Here is a 14,288-nt window from a genome sequence, read left to right on the forward strand (position 1 = left end):
TGGGAGTCGAGAGTGGGGGCAGCACTGTGGAAGGACAAGTTAGATAAACCCACTTTTAAAGAAATCCACTTGTCTCTGGAATCCCATTGTAAGAATTTCCTCCATGATTCTTTGGCTCAGGATAGGAGGGGAGTAATTGTCTTGAGTCATGTGACCAGTGATGTCGTCCAATCCCTTGACCGTGAGATCTGTAAAAACTAATTAAGGATTTAATGTTGACCTGTCGGCTCTGAGGAACCTAGTGTAAGCCCTGTTACGATAACGCCGCCCATTGCAGTGTGAACGAGGACAAGTCTGTTTATAAACACAATGTGTACGGAGGGTAAAGCCTCAATGAGGACTAATGACAGTCCTGTGCTTACTCCCGGTCACTTGTGGTAAGCAGAGGGGGTATAATTATAACGTGTCTGACTGGAAGAGGATGTGTACTCCACATTATTGCTGCTTGCTCCTTCTCAAAGTATAGAAAACTGTTGTTTATGTGCTGTACGCGACCACTTATAATACAGCTGCCGCTGTGTCTGTCTGACCTTGGGATCATCCTCTCCATCTGCTGTAGATTGCAATGTCCCGTCAGCTCCCATTGACTTCTCTTGGCAAATGATAAATGAGTGATGTAGGATACTGAGTCGTACTGCTAGAGATGTATCTACCTGAAAACCTGCCTGAATTATAACTAGAGATGCTCACTGATCCGCGTGTTTTGGTTTTGGATCTGGATTACCATCGGGTTTTGATTTTGCCAAAACCGCCCTTGCGTATTTTTGTTTTGTTTTGCTATTTTTTTTACAAAATTTTTGAACTAAAATAACATAATTTAGGTATTATTTTGTACCTACATTATTATTAACCTCAATAACACTAATTTCCAGTCAATTTTTGTTTGCACAGAAAAAAAAAGGTTCAAATGTCATCAGTGAGTCCTGCCATATGTCTTAGAAAGTCTATCCCACATGACTAAACTGGATGAGTAAAAACAGCTATATTGTGTTAGAATTAATAGCACAACAAACTTTTTTCTTTTAATTTTGTATAATGTTTATATATCAAATTTAAACAAAATGCCGTCTTTGTGCAGTATCAGCCACTATGAAACAAATCGTGGTATCTCCAATTCAACAAAACAATATTGTAGACTGATTTGGCCCAGTTATTACTTTTCAATGAGAGATGACACTGGGGAACATTTAGTAAAACAGGTTTATTAGTGTGGAAACAGAGGTGTTTCCCATAGCAACCTTATTTATTACTAATAATAAGAGGAGCATATGGGCTGGCACCAGATCAGATGTGTGAAAGAAAAATGTAAAGTGCAGATGCCATTTGGGGTGATCACTGGCACACAATGCCCCAGACTAGATGCCCCCCCCCCAACTCTCCCAGCCCATGTACCCCTGGCACAATGTCACTGCCACGCTACTTTGCCCAGGCAAGATGTAACTAGTCTGCAACCACCAGTCCTAGCGGTCTGCAGTCTGATCTGCACACAAAGGAAATTCTTTACCTCTTTACCAGGGACAAAGTTTCCGTGCAGGGGCAGCAGGAGCCGGCCGGGGGGTCTGTGCATGGTCCCTTCAGACAGTGCATAGAGGGCAGGACATGATTTGCAGTGAGAAGTGGCTCAGTGCACAGTCCCGACCTCCAACAATCAGCCCTGACGCTCAGCCTACAGCCGGCTGCGCCGGGTCCAAAACTCGCGAGATTCGACGACGTCACGATGACGTTTTGCCCCGTTTTGGAATCCGAATAGGCGGGAGAGTACCGAGCCGACTCTGCTCGGTACTCGGAAACCCCTAAGTTCGGTTTCAAGGAAACCGAGTCTTGCCCATCTCTAATTATAACCCTGTTATCTGTTTCCCTGTGCGTATGTTTGGCACATGTAATACATGTTCTCAAAACTAGTTATTGTTGATCTATAATGACAAACGTAAGTAAAGATGACGTATAATATGTCCTCGTTCATCCTGCCGTATTGGAGCGCTCATCCGCTCCACATGGCGCATTGGCTGCTTGTTGTGACTTTTTAGTTATTTAAAAAAAAAAAGAAGAATGGCCTCTCCCAGGAGACTCACCGGACAGTCTCCCAGGAGAGCAGGACATAAAGGCCCAGTCTCCCGGATATTCCGGGATAGAGTGGGCCTGTATGGGCCGATCTCATTTTGGCTCTTCACTGCTTGTTAAACAGTGTGTGATGTTATATGAGCGCTTATCGGGCACCAGTAAAATGTACAATTGTCAGCGTTCTAGTTGTCTGTTTATAGTCTGTGCAGAGATGCCCGAATGCGCTCAAGGTGATGTATGGGGAACATTGTAGCAGCTAAGTTGCTGAACTCGGCTAATGTTCAGGAAGTAAATAGTTCCTTGTTTTCTATATTTCAAGTAGAGAAAAAAAAAAAAAGTACGAGAGAAACTGTTGTTGTAGATAGTGTAGAGGACACTGCAATACTCCACCGGAAGGGAGAGATGATCTGTGGAAGCCTCAGATCAGCACAATATGCTGAGACCTTAGTACATGACCAGTATTAATTTGCAGCAGATTAGGTTCAATTGTAGCTTAATTACACAGAAAGTGTAGAAGCTGCCAATTTATAGACTGAAGCGATGAATATTTATGACCATATGGCTGGTGTGTGTTAGCCCTATGGTAACACACAGTACGTCGTGGAACAGTCTGTCAGTGTCATTTTATAGTTTAATTTAGAAAGTGACAGTAAACAGTTGGTTGCTATGGGCAACACCACCTCTTCTTCTGAGCCAGCTCTCAGAACTGTCACTCATTGTCCTTTTCTATCCTAACCTTTGATGGAAATATACTGTAAGGAATAGTCCCGAAACTCCATTACCCCCCTCCCCCCACATTGCTTCCTGGACACCTACAGATCTTTAGGGTCATTTAACGAGTTTGCTGCCTATAAATATTATCTTCCAGTATCGGTGTCTGCCCGTTTCTCGGTACTTGCATCCCTGGGGTGTTTATAGTCACTGGGGCTGAGACTATGTGACTTAGTACGTACGTGTCATTTACATGTATTTATTTTTCACCTTTCAGGAGGAAATTCCACGCCAGCTGCAATATATTATTCTATATTTATTTCATATAGGAGGTGCTTATTTACTCAAGTAAGTTACCAAACTAGGACATAGAGGTATTTTTAAGGGGTTTTTCCCCACCGACAGATGACTTTAATTATTTGCCTTGTTTGTGTCCTCCTACGTTAAATTATCATTTCTTTCAGATTCCTGTTGTGCTTTTCAGCCATTTTTCTTTCCCCTTTCCTTAGGCGAAGCTAATTTGTTGCCCTTGGATACAACATAGAGCTGCTCTGTGAATACAATTTATATCCAATGCAGAGATGGCAGAAGAGCTGGCGTATCCCAGGATAACAAAATAAACTGATCTGTTTGATTGTATAAAGACATGGCTGAAAAGACCAAAGGAAACATTGATGGTTAAATCATACTTGCCAACCTTTGACAAGCTAATTCCGGGAGATCCCAGGCAGGGGGAAGTGGTTGGAGGGCGGGAGGGGCGGGGAATTTGCGTTATTTTGGCTCTGCCCCGTGACAAAATGCTGTTTTTCCTGCTGGGGGCGGGGCCAAAATGACGCGATTCACCGCCAATCGCGTCATTTTGAGGAGCATGTTGCCAAATGCGGGATATTTGCCTGCTCGCCCGGGAGACCTACCCGAATTTCAGGAGTCTCCCGGACATTCCGGGAGAGTTGGCAAGTATGGGTTAAATTTGTGTATTCAGTGCAGGTTAGGTGAGGACATATTTATCAAAGTTGTCTGACGGGGCCACAACTCATTACCAGCAAAGCTGAAGTGTGAGAGGAATCTGTCAAACGATATTTGTTTATTTTGTGCCACAATATCCTTCCGTAATGAAGCTCTGTGTTGTTATTCACTAGAATCTACTCCCACATGTGTTGTAACTGTAATATCTCAGCGTTCTAAACATTACTCCTAAATATACACAATGTTACACAGCAAGTTCCTGCAGCGGGCAGCTCCCCCCTCTGTATTACACTGAACATGTCCTAGTCAGGGTGGTGATTGTATTGTGTAAAATTCAGCAAAGAGAACTGTTACATTTCCCCTTTATTCTGATGCTTGTGACCTTTTTTGTGTCTCATTTTTTTTTTTTTTCCCCCACACAGTTTAACCCGTCTGGGTTTGATATTACTGTTATTACAGTCGGTGGCCGAGTTACTCTTCCATATCGCGCGGCTGTTTTACTTCACCGATGAGAACAATCAAAAACTGTAAGTGTGGGTGTCTGGTGGGACCCTCGGGGTACGTGTGAGTGGGGGATTATCGTGGACTTCTGCTGGTGGGAGAATTAATTTCATATCTGATGAGGTTTACAGACATTGATAATCATGGTTCTGTCTTATGAATAAATTATATAATAATTAAACTTGTCTCTACCAGGGGACAGACCATTACTGCCTCGAGGTGCTGGGGGCTTGGGTCTGATTCCTACCCGTAAGTGCTATCCGCGTGGACTGGGTATGTCCTGCCCCCGACAACCCTCGTCCGGGATTCATGCAGGTGTTCTCTGGGTGCCCCGGTTTCACCACGTGGTCTAGGCAACATTAGCCTTAGTTGTACGTGCCTGAGGTGCGGATATTAGATCGTAAGCTCCTCTGGAGCATGGACTGATGTAGCGGAGGAAAATGCTCCGTACAGTGTCGTGTGTTCTATCGCCTCTGTGTGGTTTAACGGCGTACGGTAGAGACAAGTTTAATTATTATATCATTTATTCATAAACGGACCCATGATTATCAATGTCTGTAAATCTCATCAGTCGGAGATGAGTCTACGAATAATCATCAGTTGTCCGCCAATACATTTTATAATTATGGTTTGCAAATGTTTTACGTTTTCACTAAAATGTAGGCGTTTCCTGGTGTTTTCACTTTTTTCTTTTCTTGTACCTTATTTTGTAATCTGGGTTTCCTGTGTTGTACGTCTGGTTTATGATTCGTGCTGTGAGCTAGTTGTGTTGATGGACTGTTAGCGCTTAGTCGTGTTTGTTTGGCGTACGTCACGGCCTTGGAGCAATGGTTAAGAACGTCTCTTTACACCCTGCAGATTTAACGCCTGGGCTGTAGTGTTTGTGGTCTCGCGGCTTTTTACTCTCACCCTCTCTGTTCTAACGATTGGATTCGGCCTGGCCCGAGCAGAGATCCACACCTTCAACCCAGACAAAGGGAACTTCTTCAATACTTTACTTTTCAGGTAAGTCATTGAGTTGAGTGGAGGAATCCATACTACTGGGCTTACTGACCACTGCTTCGTTGTCAAACCACCCACCCACTATAGGGAACTTACTCGTGGTAAAATGTCTATATATGTCATGGGAACCCCGATTAAATATTAAAGAAAAAACAAAAAAACAAAATTAGTTTGCTAAACTAATGTCATACTGGATTAACTCTCTGTACTTGAAATAGAACTTCTCAGAGTTTTCAACTGCCTATTTCTTGTAACAGTCCTATTTGCCTGTTGTGGTCATTCAACATTACTTGGTAACATCTGTACTCGGTCCATGGTTACAGATGTTACTAAGGAATGTCTGATATTCATAACATGTCTGGCAGATGACAGCCACAGACCTACCTAAAGTCTGCAATTTAACACTCTGACATCCCATTTCAAGTATCGGACGATATTCCGTAAATTTTAGTACCCGGCGTTATGATTTTTTTTTTTACATTTTTTTTTTGATTAAGCAAAATAATTTTTTAGTCTGAGTGGAGCTACCCTTTTAAAGGATCACTAAACTAATAGTACAGATTAAAAACTAAAGCTATTAACGAAGTGATTTACTTCTAGTGACCTTGTTGCCGTAACAGAACAATGGGGGCACGTTTTTCAAACCAGATCCCCAAAAAAAATGGACACAAGTCCGTGAGCCACGTACTCCATGTATCTTCTCTGCTTTATCTGTTTGCGGCCGGCGTTAATCCGTATGGGACTAGAGTAGCGCTCGCATAATTCTGAAAAGAATTATCGGGACTTTAAATTTAAGATTAAATTAGGCCAGACAGGGATAGGAACGTGTCCCTGCTTATCCTGTTAATTTGGGTGCGTCAGGAGTCTGACTTATGGCAAAATACGACACGCGGGAGGACGGCCATAGCGGTACATATATAGCTGTGGTTTCTGGAGCCCGTGTACATCTGGATCGTTAAACTATATATATGTTCCGTCTGTTGCCTGTTTAGTGGTCTGTACGTTCTCCCGTCTCTCTCTAGAATGGTCGTGTTACTCATGATGTGCGTCTCCCAGACGTGGATGATGTGGAGGTTCATCCATTTTCAACTGCGCCGTTGGCGGGAGTGCTGTAAGGAGCAAGCGGCCAAAAATCGAACGGCGGTGGCCGTGTTGGCCAAACAGGTCAAGGTTCTTAAAAGGGAATCCGGTAAGAGAAGAGTCTGCTAAAAAAAACAAACCAATGGTTATGTCGAAGGTTGTATAGTCCATTTCTGATTTGTTACATAGTCCATATAAGCCATGAGCTCTGCACGGCCAAACGTGTCCCGTTATCGAAGCTACGACCAAGCTGGAGCTCCTGGAGTGGCTCAGTGGATAAAGACATTTCCCACTTTTCCCATTATATTCCGTAGCGGACTTATAAACAAATTAATAGAAGCCTTTGTACAGGAAGGATATCTGCACAGACCTCCCACGTGAAGCACTATCGTTATTCTGGTCTTAGTAATTAATGTTTCTATATGTCTGCAGTAAACATTCTATCGCCCTGCCTACGTCCGTACCATTCCCCTACCATATTGCAATAGAAGGTCTTATCGGACATTTGATTAGAGGGGAGGAGAATAGGTGAAAGGAGAGTTGGATGCAGAAAAGACCGCTCATGGCTGCGTACGATGTGTTTTAAACAAAAATAAATTAATTGGATAAATCGTCATCTCCACAGAATTGTCTTTACCAGAACATACAATACAAATTATTTTAGCGTTTTGCAAACCTTTCCAAGCTGCTGGTAATAATTCATTAATGGTCCAGAAACGAAGTGGCTTTTTAGAAGGTCCTGTCTTCTGGCTGTGAAGCAGATTGAGACACTTTTTTTTATTATGAAATTTATTTTGCAGCTTCAATGAGGTGATCAGTTAATAAGGTTGTTTCGTGAACACCATTGGCTGGTCTGATGCTAATGATCATATTGATATTTACAAGATTGAGGTCTCCATCTAAACACCAATGTGTGGGTGCACCAGATTTAATCTGGTTTATTGTCTAGAAAACAGTATTAAAAAATGTGTAAACTATTTAACGTCCTTTCTGTGGGTAAAAAACAAAATGTTTAATCAGCTTGGAAATAAAACCGAATATAGTGACACCTCTCATCCTGTTCGCATCTCCCTTCTAGGTTATCATGAAAATGGATTGATAAAAGCCGAGAATGGATCCACACCTCGACCGAAAAAAGTCAAAGCTCCGTAAAAGCCAAACCCCGTGTGTCAGACGGCCGGGGTACAGAGAGGACAGGGACTAACGCTGTACCCCAGATCGCTGCCATTATCGCGCCTCTTTGGGCTAGAAAAATAAGTGCCTTTAAAAAATCCTCATTAGAAACTTTTTTTTGTTTTTTTGTTACATATTTAAAAAGGAAAAAACAAAGTTCTACAAAGTGCCGGACTTGCCTACCACCCAAACCTTGATAACTTCCAGCCAAAAAAACGGCTCCTTCTCTACTGAGCGATTATTCCTTTTTTTTTTTTTTTATTTCACCTGTTGCCCAGTGAATCATTTTCAAAGCCAGTTGCATCTTAAGTCTTCTACTTGGAACGCTGCTTCCTCCGTGGTCATGCAGCGCTATATTCCTACCGTGTAACGTGTGTACACGGCACGGATCTGCTCCACCAATCCTCTTTGTCGGACTGTCTATTAGTTTATGCCTGTTTTTTTTTTCCAAAGGATTTGCAATGTGCGGAATGTTTTTGCCTCTCTCCCTTTTATAGGATGGAAATAATTTTGGAACCGGATGTGATTCTATGTGACACAGATGTCTGCCTTGAACGGACAGGTTTTCGAGGATCCTTCAGAAAGATCTGCTCTGTCGTGATGCCTCCTGAATTTGTTCTGCGGAATTGCAATCAATCTCGTTTTCAGCACTTCCCGGAGTCCTTTATCCCCTGAATTTCTACCTGCTTCTCCTCCCTCAAAAGGTTCTTGTATGAAGTGGAGATATAAGCGTTTGACCATAACACCTTCACACACAGAACTCCTGATAACAGCCAGTCTAGCTTGTGATTTTGTTAAGATGCTTTCAGCAAGTGACTCCTAAAATGACGAGGTCACTGGGCGTATATCTAGTTATTTCAAAAACGCATAAGCAAATGAAGCGAATAAATATTTTTTGAGGCAAAATGAAATATGGGGGAAATTGAATATCCTGTCTAGATGGCTAAACAATGGGAGGGATTCAATTGGCCGCGTTACTGTACAAAGTAATGTGGCCTGCGCACTATTACCGTTATTACGGTAATAGTGTGCTTAATTACTGTTATTACGGGTTAATCAACCGTAATAACGGTAATAGGGTTAGCGCAGCGATGTTCTGGGACGAATTGAATTCCCCCCATTATGTCTAGTCTACTAACATTGCCTTTAGTTGCAAAAGTTGCCAGGACAGCCAATCGGCAATTGGCTTGTAATCTCTCTAGTGCACGTTGGATAATGAAAGTAAGTGTCTGATTGGCTTAGTAGATCTCTTTTTGTCTCAATGCAATGTTGGTAAATTATTCCTTCTGACCTAAAAATCATTGGCTAGAACTCTCGGGGGTGGTTGTGTTTTTTTGTTTTTTTTTTATTAGTTTTAGGACCTTTTAATAGGAAATCCACACACTGCCAAACTTTTTAAGATACAGGGATTATCTAAAATTGTCATGCAATGAGCAGTAATGTGCTTTAACCCATAGCAGCCAATAAAAAGTCAGCTTTTGGCAGCTTAGTACAGTTAGCTAAATGAAAGCCTACATCCGATTGGTTGCTGTGTGTGATGGCACAGCCTTGCACTTTGTACCAGGTAGCTTGTTAGTCTACGTCACATTATAGTCATACACTATCTTTCTGCCAATAAATGTACAGGATTTTGATAAATTGGCCCGATCAAATGATCTCTTTTGAGAAGATGTTTTGAGGGCGTGATTTGGTCTAAAATGTCTGAGAATAGCACAATGGTGTCCTATATTCCCCAGTATAGGTGGTCTTTACTGCCAGTAAGTGTGTAGTGTCTCTTAACCTCAGTCATACCCCTTATATTTTATTAGTTGCTGATTGTTTCGGGAGCATCTATTATCACCACTGCCCCCTAAATAAATATAATACCAGTATGACTTGAGTGTGAAACCCGCCCTGAATTTTTAATGACCCTGTAAGTGCAATTGTGTGAAATTTTACCACATAATCTATAATTAATGGATATTTGTGGTACCAGATACAACCGTGACTTCAACACCGTGACTGATTCGGTTAAACATCACGTGATTTGCACACAATCACTCTTCTAAAGATCACAGGTGTAGTAACCTAGGGGATGCATTCATCAAGAGAGTTACTTAAATATTTTGTGTAAAATTAAATATAAACCAACTTTAGTCACCTGAGGGGGTACACTGAGTTTACACACTAGGATTATGGCAGTGACAAATGTAGCTTGTAAAACACAGAATAATAGAAATATCATTGAGGAGAAGCATAAATCAAGACACAGAATAGAGATTAGAAGTCAATGGATGTCGTTTGATAACCCTTAAGGGGGTATTCAGTTGTTCGTCCGGACCACCGAAAATCCTGCGCTCTAAAACTATTACCGTTAATACGGTAATTACTCGCTGAATTTCAGCGAGTAAATTACTGTGTGAACGGTTTTTACGCGCAATATTACCGTATTAACGGTAATAGTTTTAGAGTGCGAGTTTTTCGGCGGTCCGGACGAACAATTGAATACCCCCCTTAATGTTTATCTGTCGGATACACATAATGGAGGCGGCCATTTTGTGAAGCGAAGAAATATTGACGAGAGTGTAGCCGTATCCGTTCACTAGGATGCAGCGTCTCGTGGATGAATCATCCCCCTGAATCATCAATGCCATGATTTTACCTCAGTGATGTCACTGGTTCCTTGTGAAATTATTACATCTTTGTGACTTTCAGTTTGCAAAATGGCGGCCTGCATGTGTTTAGACAACCAATGCTGTATAATCTCTTCTATAATCCTCCCTCAAATAAAACTATTTTTTGCCTTTGCAATAATATAAGATCACACTTGCAGGAGACCAAGGAGGACTGCCGTGTGTGTCTATTGTTTCCGATAAATCCCCTTTTGTCTCCTCTTGGGCAGCTTGCGCCCCATCTATACTCCGTTCACCCTGTGGTGAACCCGATATTAGAGATCGGAACGAGGATCTTTTGATTCCTCTGCAAATGGAGTGTTTGTCGAGCGAGCAAGCATGACTGAGTATGGATGGGGAGCAGGGACATTACTGTGCGGTTACGCTTGTTCCAATAGTAGTCGTCCAGTCATTTTCCGACTAATGAAAAATTGGTAATTTCTACCTCAGTTTCCGTGTTCTGTGACTATCGCCCGCTTCGTGTACTGTGCAACTATATATTCACTGGTATTTCACTAGTGAATGTGGGAGTTTCTGAATTTCATTTATTTTACACCCAGGATGGCCCTTCTGTGCTTACGTTGCGGTATTGGTGTGTACGTGACGTAAAAGGACACGTCGCCGGCACCCAGTGGAAGCAGCCATTTTGTGAGCATGAGAATTCAGCCTCTGCTATATAAAATGGCTGCATCTATGTAATTCACTTCTTTCTTGGAGATGTTATTTTGTGACTAGTCCTGACCCCTGTCATACAGTGTCATGCACTGAAACATCTATACACTCTCTTATAGATCATTCAGTGATACTGATTCAGTGTTAATTCAGATATTTAATGTCCACACAAAACCAAGTACATTTGTCGTTCTTTTGTCACTTTAGGTGCTACCGTATTAAGGGACCTCTAAATCGAACGTTATTTAGTTAAACTAAAATTTGTTTCACAGGCTTTTGGAGGGACGAGGAGTCCTGAGCCTAGAATGGCTAATAAGGCCCTAGCTTGCAGTAGAGACGTTTACATATCATTGCAGGAGGAGTTTGACATTGTACGGGAGCACACGCAATTAGAAATGTTACAAGATTCTCTTGCAAGGTTTCCTTGGGTGTTTTTAGATTAAATGCCTTTTTAAAGGGGAAATTGGACCCCATCAATAAAACATTTTTTCAGATGAGCGTTTGTAATTAAAAACCTAGTTTTCAACCTTGCCCCGAATCTCAAGAGCAGCCGAATGCCAAAATAAAAGTCAACAACTGAACTGCTGCTAAGACCAGATAAGAAGTTGGGGCATGCTCAGTTGATTGTTTACTTCAGGTCTGGCCAAAGAGTGTCTCTCACTGTGTTGTGAAACTACAAGTCCCAGCATGCTTTGCCAGTAGATACCCTGCCGATAGCTGGCAGGTTATGCTGGGACTTGTAGTTTCACAACACAGGGAGAGACACAAGGTTGGCCGGGCCTGGTCTACATCATCCTTACGAATAGACTCTGTCATGTGTGAATTTGCCAGTCCAAAGATGGATGACCACAAGCTATTTTCTCATTCTCTTGACAAAAGCCCAAGTAGTGCTTATCACTCGGCACTGGTATCCTTAATGACACTGGAATTGCGGTAAACTCTCATTAAGCTGGTCATACTGGCAGCTCAACCACGTGTGTGTGTGGTCAAATTGGACGAGATATTACTTTTAGGGTCTCTAAATAAGAGCTGACATTTTTCTCCCCATGAAATATTAGCCATGCCCAATAACGAACTTATACATCTATTGGGCATGTATGGGCACCTACTTAAAGTGCTGGTATTATTCCACCATGAGATGGCGGCTAGATGACTAAATGCATTAATCTTTATTCCCTTGGCAGAAAATGCAGTTTTAATGTTTGATCTATGGAGTAAGAAAGACGAGGTGAATATGATCCAAAAAAGTGCCTCACGCCTCGGATGTAACTAGTTTCTAGCGAATTGATATGTTATAAAGTTTATGCAGCCAACGAAATTTTTTAGTTGTCTCAAATTTTATTAGAGACGTTCTCAGACGTTGAAAGTGACGCTGGCAAAGGTCTTCATAACTCTGTGTGTACAACAAAGTAAGGAGCACTTTAAATAACAGACAGCTGTACAGTCTGGCTGGCAAAGCTTGCTGGGAGTTGTAGTTCATGATTTATGACCAATCCCACTGCATGGAAGCCTTATTAAGGTGAGTATGAGGGTGTGGCTGTTTTTTAATTTCCTTTTTTTTTGTTTTGTTTTTGTTTTGTTCCGTGATTGCATTATTTGGGGTGTCTGGATCTTTTCCTGTTACTCGTATCTCCAATTTAATGCACAAACAGACTGTTATCTACAATAGACCAAACAAACTAGGGAATCTGTATTTTCAGCGTTTGGGCTCCATTCTCTAATTTTTTATATATTTTGTAAGTGTCTTGATCTCTCATGTTAGTACTTTGTTGTAAAACATGGGCGGGGAAGAAACATTTTATACGGATAATTTTGTTAAAATCTGTTTTTGTAAACTGACCGATTATTTTCAAAAAATAAAAGGTGTAGAAGCATCACAAAGACGGTTTCACATTTATTCTGTGTAGAATTTCTGGGGTGATATAAAATTACCTTTAAAAAAAAATGTACTGTAAAAGTGCAACTTATAACGTCCACAAATGTGTCTCTTGTAAAACTTTCCATACTGTAACAGAATTTCTGTCCCCTCTCTAAACCGGTATAGGTGTCTTTTTCTTTTTTTTTAAATATGAAATATAGATTGGCAGGATGTAGACTGTCTCTTGCGAAGCTGTGAAACTACAAGTCCCATCATAATCATCATTGGCTATTTATATAGCGCTGCTATTCCGCAGTGCTGTACAGAGCACTCACTCACATCAGTCCCTGCCCTATTGGAACTTACAGTCTAAATTCCATAATATACACACAGAGAGAGAGAGAGACAGACTAGGGTCAATTTGATCGCAGCCAATTAACCTACCAGTATGTTTTTGGAGTGTGGGAGGAAATCGGAGAACCCAGAGACAACAGGGAGAACATACAAACTCCACACGGATAAGACCATGGTCGGGAATCGAACTCATGTCCCCGGTGGTGTGAGGCAGAAGTGCTAACCACTGAGCCACTATGCTGCCCTTGCAGCTCTGCAATTTCTATCCTCCCCTTCAACTACTGGAATGCTGCTCAATCTCTCTCCTCCGTGCCAAAGAATCGGTTGGAAAAGACCCCCCAAAAAAGTAGACGATAGACTGAATAAAAACACTGGACAGAAAACTAAGAATTTCTGTAAGAAATACCGGTTGTGACAGATTTATATTTTAATAATTAAACCATAAAGTTGTTTTTTTTTGTTTGTTTTATATTTTGAGCCTGATTACGGTTTCCCCCACCTCCGTGGATATCGAAAACATAAACCGCTATATATGGTGTTTTTATTGGCCAGTGAGGTGGTGGATTATAGTTGACCTTTTCTGTCTTCTTAAGAGGGAAGAAAGTAGGGACTAAATTAATAAATTAAAAGCTATATTTGTTAACATTTCATGTTTTAATAAGCGCATACAGTAACCATCCAGTGACGTCCTCTTCTGAATGTAGACGGGGGATGTTCATCAGCGGTTAAACGAGCGTATGGTTCCTTCCAGTAGGGGAGTCCTGGAGACAGGTCCGTCTGTGAACAGAAGTAGATCAGTGTCAGGACACAGAGAATTTATGTCAAGATCGTGGAACAGCTCCGCTGCCCTCGTGAATGGTCAGTGACCATGACAACGGGTGCAGAGGAAAAAGGTGGTATTATTCAGAGCAAGCGGCTGACAGTGTCTTAGTGCTATGAGCGACCCAGCTGGCACAAGTATCACATTATATATAATCATACAGACAGTGAATAGGAGACCTGTAACACTAGTACGTGGGGCCATGGCGAGTACACACTACAAGCAGACACTGGATGTGTCCACAAAAGGTTTTTACATTAGCAAAACACACTTCGAACACTGCTCTTTATGAATATAGCTGTTATTGCAATTCATTTTTGCACCACATTTGCAATAAACCTGTCAAAACTACCTGTCTCCAACACAGCGTGGAGGCAGCCATTTTAAAATGCAGCCTGTACTTTCACAAGGAAGGGTCACAGAGACGGCCATTTTGTAA

At 41.7% G+C, this 14,288-nt stretch overlaps 2 protein-coding genes across 3 annotated transcripts in view; one reads left to right on the forward strand and one right to left on the reverse strand.

The window, feature by feature from the left end:
* Positions 1 to 12,698, forward strand: part of TRAM2 (translocation associated membrane protein 2) — a 35,677-nt gene extending 22,979 nt beyond the window's left edge. Inside the window, exons 7-11 of the mRNA XM_075201223.1 lie at positions 3,050 to 3,120; positions 4,161 to 4,265; positions 5,098 to 5,244; positions 6,264 to 6,430; positions 7,400 to 12,698. Of these exons, the coding sequence (XP_075057324.1) occupies positions 3,050 to 3,120; positions 4,161 to 4,265; positions 5,098 to 5,244; positions 6,264 to 6,430; positions 7,400 to 7,473 (564 nt within the window). The 3' untranslated portion in view covers positions 7,474 to 12,698. The remainder of the gene's footprint in view (positions 1 to 3,049; positions 3,121 to 4,160; positions 4,266 to 5,097; positions 5,245 to 6,263; positions 6,431 to 7,399) is intronic.
* A 966-nt stretch (positions 12,699 to 13,664) lies between these two features.
* The window catches only part of EFHC1 (EF-hand domain containing 1), a 45,331-nt gene continuing 44,707 nt past the window's right edge, over positions 13,665 to 14,288 (reverse strand). For both annotated transcript variants that reach the window (XM_075200482.1, XM_075200481.1), the window contains exon 10: positions 13,665 to 13,806. In XM_075200482.1, coding sequence (XP_075056583.1) covers positions 13,755 to 13,806 — 52 coding nt within the window. In that variant the 3' untranslated portion in view covers positions 13,665 to 13,754. The remainder of the gene's footprint in view (positions 13,807 to 14,288) is intronic.

Source organism: Mixophyes fleayi, chromosome 3, assembly GCF_038048845.1.
Source record: "Mixophyes fleayi isolate aMixFle1 chromosome 3, aMixFle1.hap1, whole genome shotgun sequence".
Taxonomy (NCBI): Eukaryota; Metazoa; Chordata; class Amphibia; order Anura; family Limnodynastidae; genus Mixophyes; species Mixophyes fleayi.